This window comes from Sander lucioperca, chromosome 4 (genome assembly GCF_008315115.2).
Source record: "Sander lucioperca isolate FBNREF2018 chromosome 4, SLUC_FBN_1.2, whole genome shotgun sequence".
Classification (NCBI taxonomy): Eukaryota; Metazoa; Chordata; class Actinopteri; order Perciformes; family Percidae; genus Sander; species Sander lucioperca.
Window position 1 is genome coordinate 44,767,578 of NC_050176.1, and position 22,328 is coordinate 44,789,905.

Sequence of the window (22,328 nt, forward strand, 5' to 3'; positions counted from 1 at the left end):
AATAAAATGATAAAGCATTTAGGTATGTACAAAGTTAATATTTTTAGACAGTGTTTTTCTATACATGTTATATTTACTACTTATTTTATTTACAGAGAGACATACAATAACTTCAAATCGCTGTCCAACTGCATGTTGCCACCTCTTCCTCAGGTCTTCTTCCTCAGTTGGTGTCAGTTTCACACCTGTAAAATGTGCGCACATACAAAGACAATCACCCTCATCTCACATACACACACATTCCTCTTCACGTTTTTCCTAGCCCTAGGTGATCCAATTAATAAGAATGGGATCCTATATGAAAATATCCCTTTGGCTGTTTTATAGAGAGAAAAGAACGTAATTCTCCTTGTGGCACAGCAGGATGTTAACCACAACCACTCAGACAGGCGCACACACGCATGCACGCACACACACACGCACACGCACACACGCCACACGCACACACACGCCCACACCACAGGCACAAATGCTACATATTCACACCCACCATCTTATGATTTCTTGGCAACCTAATGTTTTCTTGTTCATCTATTAAAGCCTCACAGCAATCAGGGCTTATTTGGCTGTGCTCTCTAATCAAGCCCAAAACTCCTTGTCTAAATAAAGCCATACATGCAGGCGGGGCGAGAGACAAATTATCTGGAATGAGCTGAATGAGTTGGATAAACACATGACTGAACAACACTATAAATAGACTCCAATCAAAGAGCATCCTTCCTTGTCACATTGCCATTCCCTGAGCCCAATCAGCGTATCAGACTAAGTCCCATGATCCAGTTCCAGACTGCAGCATGGGAAGGGGAGCTTACCATTTCTGGAACTGTGTCGGGGTCGTCCATTGGCGTATGCTGCTCGACGGGAGATTTCACGCAGCGAGCAGATTCCTAGGAATTGGGGAAACACGTTTTGAGCACACATGCAGGGGTCCAAACACGTGGGAATTTACACACTTGAGTAAAAAAAAGATCATGTGTGCAAGCAAGCATAGTTCTAGTTTGAACAGACATCAGAAAGCTAATATGGTCATGATTTAACCAGACATGTCAGGTAGCACCTGTAGATGATTACTTGCATACTAAGTTTAAGTTAGTGCATACTGTCAAATCTCATGTCATCCATTTGCTCAGTTACTTCAAAACCAATCCCCTTATGATACCACTGAGCCAATATTTTGCCCTCTCTCAGCACAAAGCACCTGTCTCTTGAATCTTGTTGAGGCCCAGTCTGTAGGGATTGCCCTCGTGGAAGCTGTGGGAGTGTCGGAGGGGGTGCAGGGGAGGAACTGGGGGCAGGATGTGACTCAGACGTACAGCCTTCCTCAGCAACCTCAGTCTGACCAGGGGACTTGTCCTCCTCAGCACCTCCATGGCACGCTGCTCACTGCAGCCCTGCAGACTCACCCCGTCCACCTGAGAGAGGGGACGAGAGATGCATCAGTAGGGAACAGAGCCAGGATGAAAGCACAGGTATGATGGAGACAGAAGCAACATTTTTGTGGATGGAGTAGACGGTATGGAGGAAAGTGCAGGTAAATTAAATGGGAAAGTAAAAAAATAAATCAATAGTAATAAAAAATAAAAATACAGCAAGATGGAAAGCATAGCTAAAAACAACAGATGATGAAAATATGGATGGGAGTAAAAGTAAAACTAGAAAATTCCCCTTCATCAGCTTAAAAAAGACCCTAATTGGTTTGTATAGAACTTCTAAAAGTTGCAAACTGCGCAGATTTTGAAATGCTGAAATCGTTGAGAAACAACAAGGTATTTGTCTTCAGAGGGCACAATAAAAAAACCATCTGTTGTGTTTTTAGTGGAACTCACAGATAGGATGACGTCTCCAATGTTGATGCGTCCATCTTGATCGACAGTGCTGCCTTTCACTATGCTCTTCACTATCACACCAGCGCTGTAGACTGAGGAAAGCAAGATAAATTGAAGGAAAACTTGATTGTGTAAATGTAGCTCTAAACTCACACATCAGCAGTAATGCCTTATTACAATACGGAAGTATTATTAATAATTTTGTTATTCCAGTTTGTTTCCATCAACTTAGCTTGGAAAAAGTTAAAACTTGATACAACGTATCATTACCTGAGTTTAGGTCACCTATGTAGCTAGAAATGGTGAATCCCAGGCCCCGACTGTTCTTAGTGAACTGCACACTGAACTCATAGTCATCATTCAAGTCATTGAGCTGGAAAGAAGCACAGACAGTAAAAACCTATAAACCTTTTTTGGGGTTTAGGGAATAACTGTATTATACATTTAATGCCACTGATAAGCCAGTTACTTTACATAGAAAGTTTGCCATTCTTGACACGCGCGCACACACACACACACACACACACACACACACACACACACACACACACACACACACACACACACACACTCACACAAACCTTGCCATCTAAGCTGTTCTGGCTTAGGACAGGAGAGGAAAGGTACTTGTCCTTGGGTATGTCCCTGGCGATGAGCAGTTTCACTTTGGTACCAGCATTTCGCAGTACCTAGGCCATGTGGTCATAGATGGAAGTGAAAGTGTGCGATAGTTAATAAATTAGCAACACAAAAAGAGAGACAGCTGCCCTGGAAAGACAGTATGGCATAGAGCAGGATAGCCCCGTTTAAGACACTGCATGGGAAACAGTCCAGGATGATTCCATAGAAAAACTCAGGGATGCATCTGTGCGATGCTCTGATAAAGCATAAATCTCACCTTTGTGTTGCTTCTCCAAGTAAGTTTTCTAGTGCAACAGCTTCTTTGCCTCATTTTGGTGCGCCAGGCTGTAATGGGCTCATTACTGCCCCCTGAGGCTGGAGGGGACAAACACCCACTGGTACTTCAGTGTTGGTGAGAACCGCAGTTGCAGCCACAAAGGGCAACAATGAGCCCATTCCACACTCAAAACCTTCAACAAGTGAGACAAAGGTGAGATTTATGCTTTATCAGAAGGGTTTTCAAACTAAATGTGTTGGTTTTACAAGAAAAAAAAAACTCCAAAAGAGGAGCACACATCACTTCCCTAAACTTTTCTATGGAACTATGCGCTAACAGTGGAAACACCAGTGATGGGAATAATGGCGTTATAAATAACAGCGTTACTTTTTTCTCTGAGTCTGAGCCGTGAGGCAAATACTTTTTTTACTGTTCTTCCTTGGTTAGTGGGCAGTGCACGAGACAAGCGCATAAATCCTGACGATTGGCTGAGGTGGAGTAAAATGTCATGGTAAGCCAATCAGAGGTAGAGTTGAGCGGGTGTTCGAAAGCACGCATAGTCGGACACACAACGAACAACACAAGCGAGTCAGTCAACGAGAGAGAGAGAGACAGGTATGGCGTTATGAAATCAAGGAGAGGGTTAAGTTTTCCTGCTACAGATTTTCCACCTTGGTCAGATAGAACAGGGGAGACACACACACGCCGGCTCGACGCACACACCAGCACACAAGTATAAACATCAGGCTACTTACGTTATTTGCACTACAAAGAGTGTATATATTTGTTATTTATTTTTGGTATAGTGCTTAATAAGCATAATTTAATTTTGCCCAGTTGTGGCCTGTTGAGGTGTTGTGTTATTTGTATCGATCCACTATATAAACATAATATCTCCATACATGGCATTTGATTGGAGGCTAGTCTCACTTTGTCCCACAGCAACATTAAAATAGTTTAGATTTGTGTACATTGTTTCTGTTAATAATGTATTGTATTAAGTGTCCATTTCATTATAATATTCAGATTTATCATAAATAATTGAACATGCACATGTATTTTAAGTTCCATTAAAGAGGGATGGAGGTGGAAGTGGGGTCACATTTGAGCATTTAAAAATTTACTTGAAAGTAATGCAATAGTTACTTTCTGAAGTAACTAGTTACTTTCATGATTTGTAACTGAATAACTAATTTAATTACTTTTTGGAAGAAGTAACTAGTAACTGTAACTAATTACTTTTTAAAAGTAACTTGCCCAACACTGGGAAACACACAGTGACTAGGTCGTACTCAGCTGTTTTAAACAGCAATTACATAAAGCATTATCATTACAGACAAAAACCTAGGGTGAAGAAAGCACTTCATCTACTTTTGTAATTTCTTTCAAATGTTGGCTCACCTGTGCCACCTGTTCGCTGTTCATGCCCGCCAGATCTGTATCTCCGATGCGCAGGATTTGATCTCCGCTACGCAGGCGCTTATCCTAGGGAACCCCATTACAATAAAAACATTTTAGTGTGAACTTTGTTAATATTTCTTAATACATTCTGCAGATTCTACTAAACACACTGCATAAGATAAGATAAGATAAAACTTGAAATATCCCGAGGGAAATTGCTGTGGAGTAGTTGCAAAACAGAGTTGGAAGAGTCCAGATACAAAGAATGCAAATGCTCAAAAGATTAAGATAACATAACAGTAGGTGCAAAATGTAAAACAAAACTAGATAACAATAAGGTGGAGTACTACATTTCGGTATGTGTATTTGTTTTAAGATTTAATTAGTTAATAAGAAATGCGCTTATTGGCTTTATTGTTAAGAGTTCCACTCATATGTCTGTAAAAAAGCATATTCCCAAAAATGTTGAACTAGTCCTTTAACTAGCTTCTTAAGGCTTGGCTTTGCAATTGATTCGCAGGTGGATTTACCCGTCCAGCAGCTCCACCAGGAAGGATGGTCTTGACCATGACTCCTGTGCTTCGCCCTCCTATGATGCCAAAACCAAGCCCTTTCCCATCATTGGCCAGCTCTATCATCTCCACATGGCGCTTCTACCATGGCAGAGGTCAGAAGAAAAGGGAGGTAGAAATGGTAGAGAGATAGAGAGAGAGAAAGAGAGAGAGAGAGAGAGAGAGAGAGAGAGGGAGGGGAGAATCTATTTTAATTAAACCGGTATAAAAATCTAAGTGAAACACCATTAACAAGTTGAAGCGCTCAACCCGTTTGATTCCCTCGTTTATCTACATACACAGACACAAGTTTACCAGCTCTACAGTAACAGCTCACATGTAAACCAACTGTACCTCATGAGCAATAGCAGACAGGTTTCTCCCCATCGACATGGTGCGGGACATTCGAGGGGGAGTGCAGTACTAAAAAATAAATGTCATATGTAAAATAAAAGCAAATCTGAAATGACATCAAGTTAGCTGCGCTGCCTCTTACGATCAGCTGGAACCCTTTAGACAATGTAATATCCAACTGTGCTTGAGTTTTATAATGTATTGTAACATTATCAAATGTAAAATGTGACATTTGGAATGGTGATGTGTTACATTATATACACACATACGCGGTTGGTTGATAGACTTTAAGGATATTTTGCTTCCTATTACTCCTAAATTACCTCTCATTTACGATGGGTATTTTACGTACTTGGGATTCAGTTTGAATGCAGTTGTCTGTGTAGATATCTACGAAGGACAGTTCCTGTGAGCCAAGAGAAGAGATGCTGCCATGCCCGTGGATGGATCTGGCATTGCTGGGCCTTCGGCCCTCCATGGCCCATGTGTAAGAGTCACTGTGGCTCAGCGTCTTCAGGTCCAGCCCCATGCCCTGGCAGGGGCCACAGTTCATGGACACTGATTTGGAAATCTTCCCCTGGTAGGATTGAGAGAGCAATACCAGATGGATAGATAGGACACATGGTGAGATGGGAGGAAGAGGATAAAAGTGTAAAAATGGAGATGGTGCAAGTAAAAGAGAAGGATTGGTCGGGATAGAGAGAGAGTAGATGAATGAGAAAAGGATTAGGGGATGCAAGGGAAGGGAGAAAGAACGAATGGGAGGGAAATGAATGAGGGAGATAAAGAGATGGGGAAGGGGATTGATAGAGAGGTGGAGACGTTAATTGAAAAAAGGAGATATGGAGACAGAGAGGAATAGAAAACAGAAAAAAAGTGCAGAAAGATAGAGCAGAGAGGGAAAAGATAGGAGAGCAGGAACACAATATTGCATAGCCACAAAGCTGTTCCCTTTTGTCTTTTAGGTTTTCTGTTTCAAAGTTAGGAGTTTTGGTAGATGCTCATTTCTGATTGGTACACTATGCCATTCTAACAACTTTGCCACCTGTTAAAATAGCAGTAATAAAAGAAAGAACACTATCAAAACACTTAAGCAACTTCACACTCACACTGATTGCACTTCTTAAGTATTAATGCTCTAGTTACAAAACTGTGAATTTGAAAAGAAACAAGAATGTGAACTAACAAAAACTATGTCAGTGTCTGTCCTAAAAATCCAGAAACCATTGACATGATCCAGTGCCATGTTTTCTGGAATGCAGAGATGCTAAATGGCTACAGGATCACACCACACAAAGCAAATGTAATAATGCTTGTATGTGTAGACTGTGGTTCTTATAGGGTTAGCCTATTACAGTACACCACAACAGACAATTACGAAGCAATGATGATTACAGCCGACAACTGTGGTGGAAGGAGTACTCAGAGCCTTTACTTAAGTAAAAGTAGCAATACAACAATGTATTACAAGTAAAAGTATAAAGAAGTTAGTTTCAAAATATACTTAAGTACCAAAAGTAAACATGCTCATAATGCAGAACAGCCTATTTCAGAATAATGCTATTGGATATCATTATTGATGCAGTCATGTGTGTATCACTTTAATGTTGCAGCTGGTAAAGGTGGGGGTAATTTGAATTACTTTATATACTGCTCAATAAAGTTGTATCTTATAATAATACATCTCATAATACATCATCATTTATTTGTTGATTATATTTTGTATTTTTAATCTCAATCTGCAAAGTAACTAGCAATTTAAGTCATCAAATAAATATAGTGAAGTAAAAAGTACAATATTTGTCTTTGAATAATAGTGAAGTAGAAGTATACAGTAGCAGAAAATAAAAATAAAAGTACCTCAAATTTTTACTAGTACAGTACTTGAGAAAATGTACAATAAAGTGAAATACCTTGAACCCCCCCCCACACACACACAAACACACACACACACACACACACACACACACACAGACACACACACACACACACACACACACACACACTCTAAAGTTATGACAATCTTACAGATGACTTCTGCAAACTCCTAAACATATTTCTTCCTTCCTCCCTCTCTCTCTTGCTCTCTCCCTCTCTCTCTTACTCTGGGATTTAGTGGTAATCTTAAGTAAGCTGATTACTCATCTAGTTTGGTTCCTGCATTCAGTATTTTGGGAATGGTTCAGACTAGGGCTGTGTATTGGCAAGAATCTGGCGATACGATACGTATCACGATACATGGGTAATGATTCAATATATTGCAATATATTTCGATACTGTCCGTAAGGCGATATATTGGGATGTTTTTAAAGTATAATTTTAGAAAAACTAATATTTAAAAAAAGACATGATGTGCATAAAAGTCAAAGAAGTTTACTTTAGGTAAACAATTCAGTACACAGAAAATCAAACTGCCAGTTTGGGATTGTGGTTCACAGGTTCTTAGTGAGCAAATATTTATATGCTAAAGTAGGCCAAAGTTCAGCCATAGCTACATTGTTAGCTTCTAGCAAAAAGTCAGGCACTGCTAGGCACTATTAGGCAAGGACACTAGTGGTGCGTCTCAGCATAGCCGTCTAGCGGTAGGAGGTTTAAACACAACATAAACGTGAACCACTGTCTTACATGAATATTTTTGCACATAAACTAAAAAAAAACAAAAAAAACAATACAATATTGCAAAATAAAATATTGCGATACTCAAATGTATCGATTTTTTCTTACACCCCTAGTTCAGACTCCTTTGCCACTCATGCTCACACTGTACCTTTGCTGGGGGCTTCCGCTGAGCTTGCTGTAAGCTGAGTATATGATGGAACAGGGGGCTCTGCAGGACAGTCTTTAGCAGGGAGAGTTTCTCCTGTGTGGGGGCCTCTCCTCTCTCCTTCAGTTTGGCTTGCAATCTCACCACAGCTTCCAAGGCACGCTGAGTATCTGCAGAGAAATTGTATATCATTTGTTTCATTGAGAAACAGGATTTCTCCCATTTGGCTTTGTGTAAGTTTCCACATGTTGTACTGTAGCAGCTGCTGTATGACCCTGACACAAACCCAGACATTTGACAATAAGCTATGAAATGTCAATAATCAATAGGAAGCGGTGGGAAAATAAAGGAGATTTCTCAAGTTTTTCGAAATAACTTTGTTAAAATACAACATCTGTCTTTCGAATCCAGAATGACTTCCTCTGTCAGCACTGATCAGTGTGATTAATACTAAAAACTATTTTGTGTTTTTTTGAAGGTTTAAGTGTACAGGAACTGTGCTTGTCTAAAAAAAATCCCTGACCCGTGGCTGCTAGATTGTGAGAATTTTTCAATGCTGACATTTTTCAAATGGCACATTCATCTCTTCTGCTTATTTCCTTATTATGTTTCAAACTGCAGAATATGTGGGGTTCAACTGGGGCCAAAAGTTCAGCAAAATGTTCCTTTGCAATAGGGCTACACAAAAACTGTATCAAGAAACCTAAAGATAGAAGATATAGTACTAAAGGAGGATCTGCTATCCATTCTGCAACACTTAAAAGCAAAGGCCAAAGCTGAAATGTTGTGTCAGGTCATATCGCCCTTGTTTATTTAGTGAGCAGGAGCTAATGAGCACAAGCCACAATTGCAGTAATTGTACGTGGCAGAAGGTTAAGACCCTGTAAACTCTTCACCAAAGAGTTTTGACTACCGACCAGACTGTGAGTCCTGTGCCACCTGCACATGTGACTATTCCCTCCTGTCTGGCTGCAGATACCATGCCCGACACCTTAATTGTAAGCCTGTGATAATGGCGGTCGTGGGGGGTATTACTGAGGTTACTGAAAAGGGGTTTGTCTTTAAACAGTGCGCTACATCTGCAGGTTGCTGAACACACTTACCCATGATTTCCATCGTTGCCTGACAGATTGTTTGGATAAATTGTGTATTTGTGACTTTCTGTCTCAGTTACACGTCATTCATCTCTGTTTGGCACCTGCAACATCAATGAAAACAACAACAAAACAAAAGTTTTCTGCTTTAAACATGACCTTTTACAGACCCTGTCTATTTCCATTTTTATGACAGTGTTTTTGTGAAAGTTGACAGTGCATTTGTAGAATAAAAGTGCCAAAGTGAGGTTTCTCCTTGAAGATATATCCACTGTTGATACACTTTCATTAAAATTATGGCAGAACATGTTTCTCCCTGCTCATGTCCAAAGGTATAATTAGTGTAGCAATTTATATTTTACATCTGTTCTGTAGCATGTATCATTTCACCTCTACATCCTCTCTTCCAAGGCCTGTGCCACGCCTGTTTGCAAGAACCTTGCTTGTCAACTAATGCTCTTTAGCAGGATTTAAATCTCCTCCAAAAGGCTTTAACAGCCAGTGATGGTAATTAACAGCGACACATGGCCTCCCAACCATTCTGACTGGAAGGGAAGTCTGTATAGCATCAAAGCATTATACCAATGACATGATTTGATTTGCAAAACGATGGGCTGTAAATGACAACGTCTCATCTGAAATCTAATTAGGAGGCATTGATAGGCAGTAGGGGTATCGCAGTATATATGCCCTTCACAGCAGCCTAATGAAATCTCTATCTTCAACCTGTTGATATTAAAGCGATACTGACTGCTTCAGAAGAAAAGGAAGTAATTACAGATGAATGATTTACAGTAATTGCGCAGGCCCATTAGCTACTAATTTGATGTGTAATCAACAAGGCAGTCTGTTAATTTCTTTAAAAATGACCCGGGCACATTAGAGCTATCACTGTGACGAACAGACGGACATCGCTGGCAGTTCAGAATCGCTTGTTGCAGAAAGCCTCATCTCACCTCCATTGCAGCGCCGGTGGGCTATCAACAGGTCCCCACTGAGCTCCAAGCACAGCACATCCACCTCCTCCACCAGTCCGCAGGGTCAATTTACCAGTAGCGAATACCAAGAATGACACTTTCCTGATGGGACAAGTCATAACAGCTTATTGAGGGACTGCAAGATATCAAGAAGCAAGCTGCGCGCTTTATTTTCCAGCATTGTGTCCGCGGATCGTGAGCGCTCCGTGCAATGCGCATGTCACCCTCTGATCTTCAGGCACAGAGGGCTCATCCCTAATGAAAAAACAACTAGCCTCCAGTAATCCTGTAATACGTGTCAGTGGCACACCATGCAAATAATGCTTCTGGATAATACTATGGCGACTCCAAACTCATAGCTATCCTACACAGTTCCTGTCCCACACCTTATGAAAACATTATTGCAAAACCATTACGAATTAAAGAAAAAACTTGTGTCAAAAGATGTGAGTCGGCTATATGTTATTAAATATGCTACAGGCCTAGATATTAAAATATCAAGATACCACCAAGACTGAACTTAAAATCTCCTAATATGTAGGCCTATGTCTACATGGAGCTAAACAGTGGGATAGGCTACACACTTTATTATATAAGCCTTTATTATAATTCACGCATATGGCCTGGGATGAAATAAGCCACAGAATGGTTCAATTAAGAGGTTAATTTTCATGTTTGATAGGCTTTTTTTTTTAAATAATATTTTCGATACTGCTATGAATTTGTCATTTCTCCGATTTCAGATCTACATTGCAGACCCGGGCAAACCGTTTAAAGCATAATTATTACAGTCCACATTTCATTTCTGTTTAGATTAGCCCCAAACTGGAGTCCAGGGACCATAAGGGAGGTTGCGAGTAGCCTAAAAGACGACTGTGGTTTTCACGTTTATTCTTCTTTAATTAGATGATAATGTCACAATGGGTGGCACTATTGCAGTTGTCACCAGTTGGCACAATTATGCAATCATACACCAAGTCACGCCTAAAAACAAAAACACCTCTCAGTTGGGGATTCTTGATGTCATGCCCAGTGGTGGCTCTAATCCTTTCCGTGACAAGTTTTGGAACTCCTGTGTGTTTTTCACACGGCAGGTGGAGCCCTCGCTCCAGAGTTTTAGGAGCTAGATCCAGTTCCATGTTTTCCACCAGACACCCCACTTCATCTCTCCCTCTTTCTCTGTCTCTCTCTCTGCATCCCCCAGGCAGAAATCATCACCCCCCTCCCCAACCCTCCTCCACCCACCCTAAACTCCCCGCCCGCCTGCAACGCTCCTTTCGCCGGGCTGCGCTCTATCAACCGAGCATCCACCGCGCCTCCAAATTGGTTTGTCATTTCTGACCCCTCTCTCTCTCTGTTGACCACGGTCCTCTGCTCCGCTGCGCTCTGCGCCTGTGGACTTCAGCAGCAGTCAGTAAGAACATAACGGCAGCCGAGAAAGATAAAGAGAGAGAGAGAGAGAAAGGGAGGGAGAGCGAAAGGGAGGGAGAGAGAAAGGGATACAGACATACGAATAGAGAGATACGCCTCTGTCCTCCTCCAGCACTCCACTGGACTCAGTGCATTTAGACGGACGCGATACCTCCTGTGTGAGCGCTGATCGGGATACCAAGCACGCAGCTATTGGTTTTATAACACCCTCAGCTTTATCTCCATCCCCTCTTTCGGTAAGATTTACCACGTCGTTTTTTGCGGCAGCAAGAATTAACCCGGATTCGAGGCGCCGATCAGTGAAATCATTTATCGACTGGGAAGATATATAAGATCTACGTTCTGGGGACTGTAGGAAAGAGCGCAGGAAAGGTTATTCCTGACTCCTCTGTGCGCTGGATGTGTAGGCTACATATGCGCCTATATCGCTGCGACTGGTGATACGGTAAGGATCCACTCTTTATTCCTGCATAAATGATGTAGTTTTTTTTTTTTTTGCAGACATCGCTGGTGAACGTCGCTAAACCTCTTGGCTATATGTCAACCCGCGTCTGACACTGACCTGCACTGAAAGCTATATGGCAGCGCTGACTTTGGTTCTCACGGATGCCAATGGGAATGTGGCCTGCGATTATTGTAGGCTACTTAAGCGGCGCGGAAACTGGCCCTAATGTAATATAGTTTGCGTGTACAGATGATGGTCCAGCGACTTGTAGCTGGATGGGCGTCGCTCGAATGTGAGCTGGCCCTTAGGCAAAGTAATAACCAAAATGATACCCATTACATCTCCGGAAATCAATGCAATCATATTATCCCATCACGGCTCCTCGGCCAGGGTGTACACATAATTATTATTCTGTGGCCGCGTGTATTTGCCTCACTGCAGGGCGCAATGACAAATCACACGCTTTGGCATGATGGATGGCAGATAGACCAAGTCTTCACCTCCCCGGTTTTTTTTCTCCTATTTTATATGGCTGTCATTTGTGTGTATTGGAATGCAGTTAGCTTATTGTGTACTGTGCTGGGTTGTCAGCGGCAGTCTAAGATCCAGAGTTAATCCAGCTCTACTCTGGAAGAAAAGGAGAATCCGGCCGGCCAGTGCACCCCCAGGGTACGTCAATCATGCGGATTCATGAGTGAAAGCTATGGCTCTTATTTACAGTAGAGGCGCCCGGGGTTGCAGATGACCTTGATGTGCTACTGAAAACTACAAGGTTGCACAGAATTTTTCGATCTTGACCTAAACTGAAAAGAGCACCTTGCTTCAGATCTGTGTGGCCATAGATGTACAGTGTAGGCTACTCTTTGTAACCAGGATTCCCTTTAAAACATAATAATAATAATAATCTTCCTCCATGCTTATGATAAATTATATGATTTATCATAAGTTGCCTGCCTCACAAATAAATGCACATATCTGGCAATCAAAGCACCCATAAACAGTAATTTGCTGTGTGTGTGTCTGCTTGGGTGGCTGGCCCTTTTGAATCAATACTCTTAACATCCAAATAGCAAACTGCAAATACTGTATATTGTGTGCAAACTGTGTAGAGCTCAATGTTCAGTGTGACATAAAGGGTGGATGTTGCCAATTTAGGTTGGAGTGGTTGACTCATCCTTCAGTGCTGCAGGTAAGAAAAGTAACTCCCCTGAGCAGGTGGGAAAATGGTCAGTTTAGGCAATTATCTGTTTCTGTGTTGGATAAATTTGACGTAGATTTGCTTCGCTGCCATTTTGGCAGCATCTGTTAAAGCACAGGCCTGTTTCCAAGGAGATTATTATGTTTGTGGATGAGATGAATATCACTAGGTCATCTGTCATCAGTGCATCTGTTGTGTCTAAGTGATCATACACGTTATTGCGTTTGTTTGCCAAGTTGATTATTTGTTCTAAATGTTTGAGAAAGATGTAACGTTCCGAAAACAATCTTCTATTTTGCTGTCCAAATCCTGCAGTTAGTGGTTGTACGTGCCTGACAAGTTGTTTATTTGTTTTTAACAGTGGAGAAAAAAATGTAATCTCAACAGTATTTGTGTTTTGCTGTCCAAACGTACATCTGCTACAGTGGATGTTTTTGGTTTACTTTTCTGACAAACCTCTGGAGGGCCACAGGATGTTTGTCAGACATCAAACCAAGGTGTGTCAAAGAGCATCTTGGGTCACGTTGAGCAATGGCACCCACACAGCACTAATGTTGTCAAAGCACCTGAAGCTGTATAATCTGCAACAGCAGCAATCAAGCATTCTGCTGACAGTAGGTCTATCTGTCCTCCTTTAATTTGGTCACTAATTCATTTCACTTGTTATGATGCACAAGAAAAACAAAGCTCTTTGTTTGGAAAGCTGGGTGCAAATAACGACAGTATTTGGATTGTTCGTTGACCGAGGGCCAACTTTCTTTGTTTAGAGCTGTTAATGTAACACAATATTTGGTTTGGATTTGAATGGCTCAAAAAAACAAATAGCTGACCCTGTAATGGAAGCAGCCTGTGATTTAAATAAAAGACCATATATTAAACATCTTGTGAGCATTTCATCCTCGAGATTATGAAAATATACTTTGGCAGACAACATGATCCATTGCAGACAGACAATAACAGACACATATACACATTGGTATATTAAGACTAGCAGACATATAATCAGTCTTCCAACAAGTGGAACTGCTTGTTGCTGAAGTCTCTATTTCCACCGTCTAGGGTTATTAGAGAGTCCAACTTCAACACTTGTGCAATTAATTCTGTTTAGTGGGCACATAGAACCTAAGGGCTGATTTCCCTAGAACCATTTTAACAAGCATTGTCCTAAAGAATTTTCAGTTCCTGGGATCCAGTCCTCTATTTAGTTAATTTATGCATAGCATTGTAAAGGTTTGTGTGTCAGAGCCTTGTAGATAAACAGAATGTGGTGTTTATTGTGCTCACAGACAACCAACCTTCCTGCATAAATAAATTGGCAGTCTTGTGACTTAAGCTGTGAGGAAAACCAAAACAAATCTTAATGCGGCAATGATAATATTAAGTTTCAGTGAAGGCAGAGCTGTTGAATTTGACTGCTCTGTTTCCTAATGCGATGATGATTCACATTTCTAGTCCCAACCCCAATTTGTGCGCCGAGTTTAACCTAATTCAAAAGCCCTTTTTCTGCGCTAGGGCTAGACGACATCTCTCTCCCGTATTGAAATAATGAGGCCAGATCCTTGCCCGTCTTCCTCATCCACCTAAAGCACTCAGTCATGTGTTAACACATACTTCCTCCAACCTTCCCTTCCCTTAAAGAACAACCCTGGGTCTCTGCATTTTCCACCATCCACCACTGGAGCTCAGTTCACCTCTCTTAATGTGTGAAGCTTGCCTCCAATATCATTCAACCCCATTAGGTTCAGACCATGCGAGAGGACTGCGCACAGTGCACAGTTACTTTGCTCCCTGATTAGATATATGCTTAGGAAAGGGGAAAATCAGTAGCAGACGACTGGCTGTCAGATCACAGGGCATTCACTGACTCATTGCTCCTATGGCCTCGACTAGAATAGCCCTCCAGAGATAGATGTCTTACTCTGCCTAAATATGGATCTGTTGGAAGACTTTCTGCTTGAACCACCACGGCCTATTATCTGTCTGTATTTTTGGGACGATTGGAGGAAATGTACACTGTTGGCCTGACTGCTCGTGCCTTCTGTTAACTGGGTTTGTGCGTATCACTGAAAGGGATATTATAATTCCGTTCAATGAGTATTGCCTTGTTTAGCAGTAAGTTGTAATCATACAATTAAACAACGTAAGTAGAGCCGTGATGCTAAATCAGCAATGGTTTTGAATCACTGCTAGATACAAATAGTTTAGATTAGGGGATTGACAGAAAATTTATCAGCATTCATTTTATAAGCAATTAATTAAGTAATTCTTCAAGCAAAAATGCCAAACCTTCTAAATTCTGAAAATATGCTAATATTTTGGGTTATTTGACAATAAATTGAATATATTTAGGTTTTGGAGTGTTGTTCAGACCAAACAAAATGTCACCTTGGGCTTTAGGAAAATGTGACGTAGTTTTTCACAAATTACTGATAATAATAATTCTAATAATAATATTTTTTTTCTTATGACATACTCCTGAAAAACAGCTACAAGTTGTTGAACAAGGTGAAAAGTCCTTAAAGGTTTGATTGCATCTTGTCTTTAATCAGCGTTTTGTAACAGCCAAATTAAAGAACCCTGAGGACCTCAGGTTGTGATCCATCTCAGACAGAATAAAACAGTATTGAGAAATCAATCAGTGTAAATTAGTTCTGAAACTGCCAGCCATTTATTAGGACATCAAAATCGTGCCAATGTGTTGATGTCTTTGGCTCTTCCCTACTTTGTATTTCTTGCTACTTTCCTGCCATAAAAATCCTAAAGAGAACAAATATTGAATTTAATGAATTGGCCACCGTAACACTAAACACACGCTGATGGCTTCCACTTCACCATCTTGTTGCTTTTCCTTTGCAGTGATAAATCTTAGAGACTTAGGCGGCTAAAATCAATGTCATATCTCACAAAAATATTTTTTTCTTAAATACAGACTTTTATTTGTTTTGCCTTGACCAGTTGACCAGTCTCAGTCTTTAATTTGTTTCTTAGGCAGCCCTGAATATTTCATGTCCAACTTTATGTCATCATTGACTTTTATTTATTGTGGTTTTAGGTTGCAAAACACCTTGCAATACAGTTTTGAAGTGGGCTATATGAAGCAAAGATGAAAGTTATTGTACCATTCTGAATTGCCAGTACACTCCAGGAGGCTGGGTACATTTTTCTCATTTTGGATACAATTAATCTTGGTAACAAATCAAAGAAAGATGGCTATATAATACCATTGATTTATAAATTGTTCATCTTAGCCTGTCTATCTAATTTTGACCTAAACCATGCTGTGCACAGTTTTTACAATAATATTGTAACTGTTGCAACTCAAGCTGTGAAACACAATAAAAACTCTCAACGTTTGTGTGTACTGTATGTCTACAGGCTTCTTCTTTTATTCTGCAAATGGCCTTTACTAGCTTCATGTTTAAGCAGCTGCTTTCTATGTTAGCTACTGTATTGTCCTTTAAAACCTCTCACTCACTTGTTCTTTCATTCAACACATCTCCTGTCCACACTTCTTCTCTGTGCCCTTCACCTCCCAGTGCCCCACTCAAAGCTGTCACCACTCAATAGAAAACACACACACATGCATGCATTTCTTTCTACAGATACTCTTAACACACATCAAGGCGGTACACATCAATTACCACCAGTCTTTTAGACACACACACACACACACACACACACACACACACACACACACACACACACACACACACACACACACACACACACACACACACACACACTTGTATGCTAACACACGTTAAGCTCACACACCCACCGTGAGCCACACATAGACATTGCCTGCAGCTGTATATTTAGTGACACACACAGTGCCATTAGGGAGATGAATGGAGAATCAGTGTACAAGGCTAGAGTGATTGTAAGAAGCTCACTCCAAGGTCTGCCGATTATTTTGGTCTCCGCAGGAAATCATTTACAATAGCCCTTACCCCCTCCTCTCCTCTTCCCAGTTCAGTCCATTTAAACATGTGTTGCTATGTGTGTGTGTGTGTGTGTGTGTGTGTGTGTGTGTGTGTGTGTGTGTGCGTGCGTGTGTGCACTGTGCATATGCAAGTTTTATGTCAGTCACCACAGTATTCATTCTTTGCTGTGTTGTTTGTGCGGTTGACTTTAGCGTGCTGAGGAGGCCTTGCTTGTTTAGAGAATGGGTTGCTTGGAAATGAGTCATACACAATGTGATGCAACACAGCGGAGCAGATTTGAATTATGGGGCAATGAACAATGAGGTCATCACAGGGCTGGGGGCATAAATCTCCCAGTGCCGTGGTACAACACAGCATTTCTTATCAATGGAGGAAACTGCAGCAGGATTTGAAAATGCAGTATTGTTTAAGAGACCAATTCAACGTTGCAAATAAAGGCCTGGGTTGGTTGACTTCAGTGACTGAGACAATGGAAGGGGAATTCTGGTTTAATTGCAATGCCATTGTATTTCGAGTACCGCTTACTTCAACTAACAACAGTTGCATATATCACTCCAGATTATTTGCATATTGTTCATCTGTTGCACTATTTCCTTTCCCCCCAGCTTTTCAAATGCTTGCTTGCCTCTTAAATCCACCATACTGCATCCAATGATATTTTTTCCATATCTTTTCCTTCTTCAGCAGATTGTCCACAATCAGCGTCTGCTGTAATACCATCATCCCCAAGCCCCTCTTAAATTTCCTGCTTACTGGGCTTTTACTTTAACTGCATTACATACATCTTCCACTCCCTGCTCATCTGCTTCCTTTCAGCATAAACCAGGCTGAAAGATCTAACTCATAGTGCTTTGATGCAGCTGGCTGTTTTATGGTGAATTAAAAAATAATAATATTGTCATTTATTGTGCCTGTTCAGTGGCACAGCTGTGATCTTGATTAATATCGAATGGCGTTTTCATTCCAAGTCTTTGATAGTGAGAATATGTGCCAGGGAGTATTGATCTGGAGCTTAGTTGATGGTGCAGTGTGATAGGCTGAAGAAGGGGTGAGGATGACTAGATGGTTATGCTTGATGGAACAAAGATATCAACAAATGTAGTAGTGATCAATGGCTTGATAATGTATGTTTACATTATTTGTGCTGTTTTGTGTTTTTCCCTCATGTTATTGAGCTGTCTAGCCTTGTGTCAAGTGTAAATATAGCACCTAACTGCCTAAGGTAAAATCCCCTTTGACTGGCTGGTGAATAATTCTGTGTGAGCATGGTGCTCAAATCTGCTGGGTTACTTTTAGCACATTCACAACGGGGGTGACTCTAAAATAAACTGAGTGGTTCAGTTTCTGCAGAGGACGTTACAACTCATTTGAGATAAAAGCACCATGCCCCTTTGGCATGTATCAGCACCAGTCAATTTGTCCCCGACGTATCTTTCACATTTTGCAATAAAACCATTTTACCACCGCTGTGTTTTTGCAAGGGAGCCTGATAGTGTCACACCAAGATAGATGAGTACCACTCTGGCCTATGGGCCTGCAATAACTTACATGGACCACGTTTCTGTTTTCTAACCATGTAAGAAATTGTATGCCTGCTCTCCTGCAGTGTGCTTACGTATGTTTTGAACCCCCTTGATTGGCTCTCGCTTAGACGGTATGATAGATGAGACGGTATCCATCACATGCTTCAAGATAAGAGGGAAAACCTTTATTGTCAAGTAAGGGTGTGCTGAAGCAAGTCTTTGATAAATGATATTTGGTATTTTAAAAAACAATCTTTGTGTAAAACCCATATCAAGCAATTACTATAAGCTAGTTTTATGGGTATGATATATATATGTGTGTGTGTGTGTGTGTGTGTGTGTGTGTGTGTGTGTGTGTGTGTGTGTGTGTGTGTGCGCGCACACACACATATATTGAAACATCTCATTGTCCAGGGTTGAGTACAGTTGATTACAGTTCAACGGTTCACAATCACCGGACAAATCAAAACCAGTTTTTTGTTTTATTATGTACACCTCCTTTCCTAACCCCCTCCTTCCATCTCGCTCTCTCTCTCTCTCTCTCTCTCTCTCTCTCTCTCTCTCTCTCTCTCTCTTTCAAAGATTTATGTAGGGCACACAGACAAGAGTCTTTAATTTTACGCCTGGGTAGACCATCTACACTGTTGCTCCATATTCTTCATGCTTATATCGAATCTGTCGAAGCCCAGGGGGAGAATTGTGGTTTTAACATGAACATATAGGGGACTCCACCTTTAAAGGAAGTGCCATGAATCTGAAATCATAAAAACCATGAGGCATCAAGGCATTTCTGGTGTCTTATGGCGCAATCTGTTGTTTTGAAGCATAATTACAAAGAGTTATACATAAAAAAAAAAATCATAAAAGCATACTGTGGAGTCATACTAATTACATACAGCCGGCTCATGAGTAATGGGGGTGACATGGGACATCAATACAACCACTGCCTCTCATAATAGAAAACAACATTGTTTTACTGTGAGAAAATGGTCAGCATCTTTCATGTGAAATACATATATATATATATATATATATATATATATATATATATATATATATATATATTTATTTATTTATTTATTTTTTCCAGGAAGACATTGTGCAGTTTAAAAAAAGTCTTTCTTCTCCTCATCACGTCCATCCATTGTTCAGGCTAAGCCACTTTCCGTCCAGAACCCTGTCGCTCAGCGCCACTCAATAGCTCTTACAGTAAGCATTCACCATTTTCCAATCTAAATCTCTTGTCCTCTTCTTTGCTCCACTGCTGGATGCTCTCAGAGGAGCCCTCTCGCCTTTATTTGATCAAAATCTTGCTTCTCTTCTGAACTCACATGGTGTTAAAAGTATGAATGAAGGATGTATGTAGGAAGTATGCAGGTGGCCCTTGCAGATGTAGCTAAATTATTGAAAAATTGAGCTGTGTTGATATCAATATAGCCATTATTCAAATGTTGACATGGTTAGCAACTTTGTTGCAGCAGCAAAAAAATTTAAATTTAAAATAATTAGAGGAAGTTGTGTCCTACAGTACTAGTCTGTTTGTCTACATTAGTTTCACCTCTTTCAATTCAATCATCAGAAAACAAGAGCCTTGATATGGGATGATTGTGCAAAAACCTGGATTACATTTAGTGCCACTGTTTTCAGGGTACAAGTGGCCGAAATGTGTTTCCTCTGGAGGGTGGCTGGCTTCTCCCTTAGAGATAGGGTGGGAAGCACAGTCATCTGTGAGGAGCTCGGAGTAGAGCCGCTGCTCCTTCGCGAAAGGAGCCAGTTGAGGTGGTTCGGGAATCTGGTAAGGATGCCCCCTGGGCGCCTCCCTAGGGAGGTGTTCCAGGCACGTCCAGCTGGGAGGAGGCCTCGGGGAAGACCCAGGACTAGGTGGAGGGATTATATCTCCAAACCTGGCCTGGGAACACCTCGGGATCCCCCAGTCGGAGCTGGTTAATGTGGCTCGGGGAAGGGAAGTTTGGGGTCCCCTGCTGGAGCTGCTCCCCCCGCGACCCGATACCGGATAAGCGGACGAAGATGGATGGATGGATAATATTTTAAAAAAGACATGATGTGCATAAAAGTCAAAAGAAGTTTACTTTAGGTAAACAATTTAATACACAGAAAATCAAACTGCCAATTTGGGATTGTGGTTCACAGGTTCTTAGTGAGCAAATTTTTATATGCTAAAGTAGGCCAAAGTTCAGCCGTAGCTACATTGTTAGCTTCTAGCAAAAAATCAGGCACTGCTAGGCACTATTAGGCAAGGACACTAGTGGTGCGTCTCAGCATAGCCATCTAGCGGTAGGGCATTTAAACACAATATAAACGTGAACCATGAATTAATATCTTACATGAATATTTTTTAACGTAAAAAAAAATCAATATTGCTTTTTTGAAAATCGATACAGTATTGCAAAATATTGCGATACTCAAGTGTATCGATTTTTTCTTACACCCCTAGTTTCGTCTAGTTGTAGCTTTCCAGACTGTTCCTGGAAAGCTGTTGACCTGCGCCTTCTGACAGCAGAAAAGAGAACAAATTATGATTTAACAAAGAATTCCTCTTGAGTGATGAAACAACTGCTTGATACACCGCTGATGTATGCATGGACTTTTGAAGTGCTGCATCAATTAATCTTCTCTTTCCCCTTTTCCACTCTTGTTTACGTAAATGAGTCTAATGAAAAAGCCCATTCCCCGCCTAGTTCCCTCGCCTGTGCATCCAAACCTGTTTCTTTTCCACCTTTCTTCCTCCATTCCTCATTCATTGATCCCTCCATTGTTGACCAGGGCTGTGTGAATAATGTATACCGTGTTCTGAGAGAAGCGAGCAAGACATGAATGAAGGTGCTGTATACTGTAGGTGGGGGAGCTTAGGGCCTAACTTATTTCTCGCCAATACTCCATTGCCTCTGGCAATTCTCCTGAATTGTAATGCATGCATAGACATATAACATTGGGGGTTAACACTCATTCACATGCAGACACATGAATACACGCAAACACATGCACGTACATAAAGCAGTACAGTGAATCCATCTTTTGTTGATTTGCCCACCCAACCATATAGATATTGCTCATGGCCTCCTGTACTGACTAATAGAACCAATTACTGCACAACACTCTTTATGGATGTGTGTGTGTGTGTGTGTGTGTGTGTGTGTGTGTGTGTGTGTGTGTGTGTGCGTGTGCGCGTGCGCGTGTGCGTATTACAATATGTTTATGCACTGGTTTTTGTGTGCCTGTGAAAATCTTGCAAGGCACGCAGAAAAAGACTCTGGAAGAGAAAATTCAAGGCCAAACATATATATGTGCCCCCCCAGTAAACAGCAAAACACACACATGAAAATAGTTTGCATGCCAAGAGGAGCACACAAAGCCATGTCCAATGTCAGTCACAATACACACACTCATATTGAGATTGTCCCTGGTGAGATGAGGCTGCAAAATTTACCCTCAAGTGAAGTAGGTTGGGGAGGACGGTGCAGGCGGAGAGAGAGCTGGAGAGAGAGAAAAAAGAGTGAAACAAGTGTTTCCAAAACAGAAGGGGAATATTGTGAAAAAGTACACAGTGATGAGAAACAGGGAAATATGCACAGGGGAAATAGGGAAAGGAAATAAGGCACAAATAGAAAAATATATAAGAGGCATTCTAACTGTGAATAAGTGCCACTCTGCACTGTACGAACAGAGCTAACAATTTCCCTTTCTGAAAAGTGTCTCTGGCATTTGGCAGTGAAATGTCACCCATATAAACCAGTTATCATGGCATGTGAGAGCTTTTTAGCTGTAAACTGCCAGCGAGCACAGATAGACCATTATAGACTTTGATACCCTGACACTTAAGAGGTCATTACGAGGCAGAGCGTGCGTGTGTATGTGCAGCACACAGACACACAAACACTAAACAAGCAATCACGAGCGGAAG

The 22,328-nt window shown here is 41.1% G+C and overlaps 2 protein-coding genes across 13 annotated transcripts in view; one reads left to right on the forward strand and one right to left on the reverse strand.

The window, feature by feature from the left end:
- Positions 1-10,115, reverse strand: part of si:dkey-92j12.5 (multiple PDZ domain protein) — a 41,960-nt gene extending 31,845 nt beyond the window's left edge. Inside the window, 13 exon segments of the mRNA XM_036000279.1 lie at positions 106-185; positions 813-887; positions 1,199-1,412; positions 1,827-1,918; positions 2,097-2,199; positions 2,408-2,515; positions 4,126-4,209; positions 4,656-4,778; positions 5,031-5,099; positions 5,383-5,607; positions 7,798-7,964; positions 8,898-8,992; positions 9,845-10,115. Of these exon segments, the coding sequence (XP_035856172.1) occupies positions 106-185; positions 813-887; positions 1,199-1,412; positions 1,827-1,918; positions 2,097-2,199; positions 2,408-2,515; positions 4,126-4,209; positions 4,656-4,778; positions 5,031-5,099; positions 5,383-5,607; positions 7,798-7,964; positions 8,898-8,910 (1,353 nt within the window). The 5' untranslated portion in view covers positions 8,911-8,992; positions 9,845-10,115.
- Positions 10,116-11,144: 1,029 nt separating this feature from the next.
- Positions 11,145-22,328, forward strand: part of adgrl3.1 (adhesion G protein-coupled receptor L3.1) — a 123,490-nt gene continuing 112,306 nt past the window's right edge. For 11 of the 12 annotated variants that reach the window (XM_031285822.2, XM_031285825.2, XM_031285826.2 and 8 more), the window contains exon 1: positions 11,145-11,741. The gene's annotated coding sequence lies outside the window, so the exon portion shown is untranslated. The remainder of the gene's footprint in view (positions 11,742-22,328) is intronic. The other variant, XM_031285828.2, reaches the window with a different exon arrangement.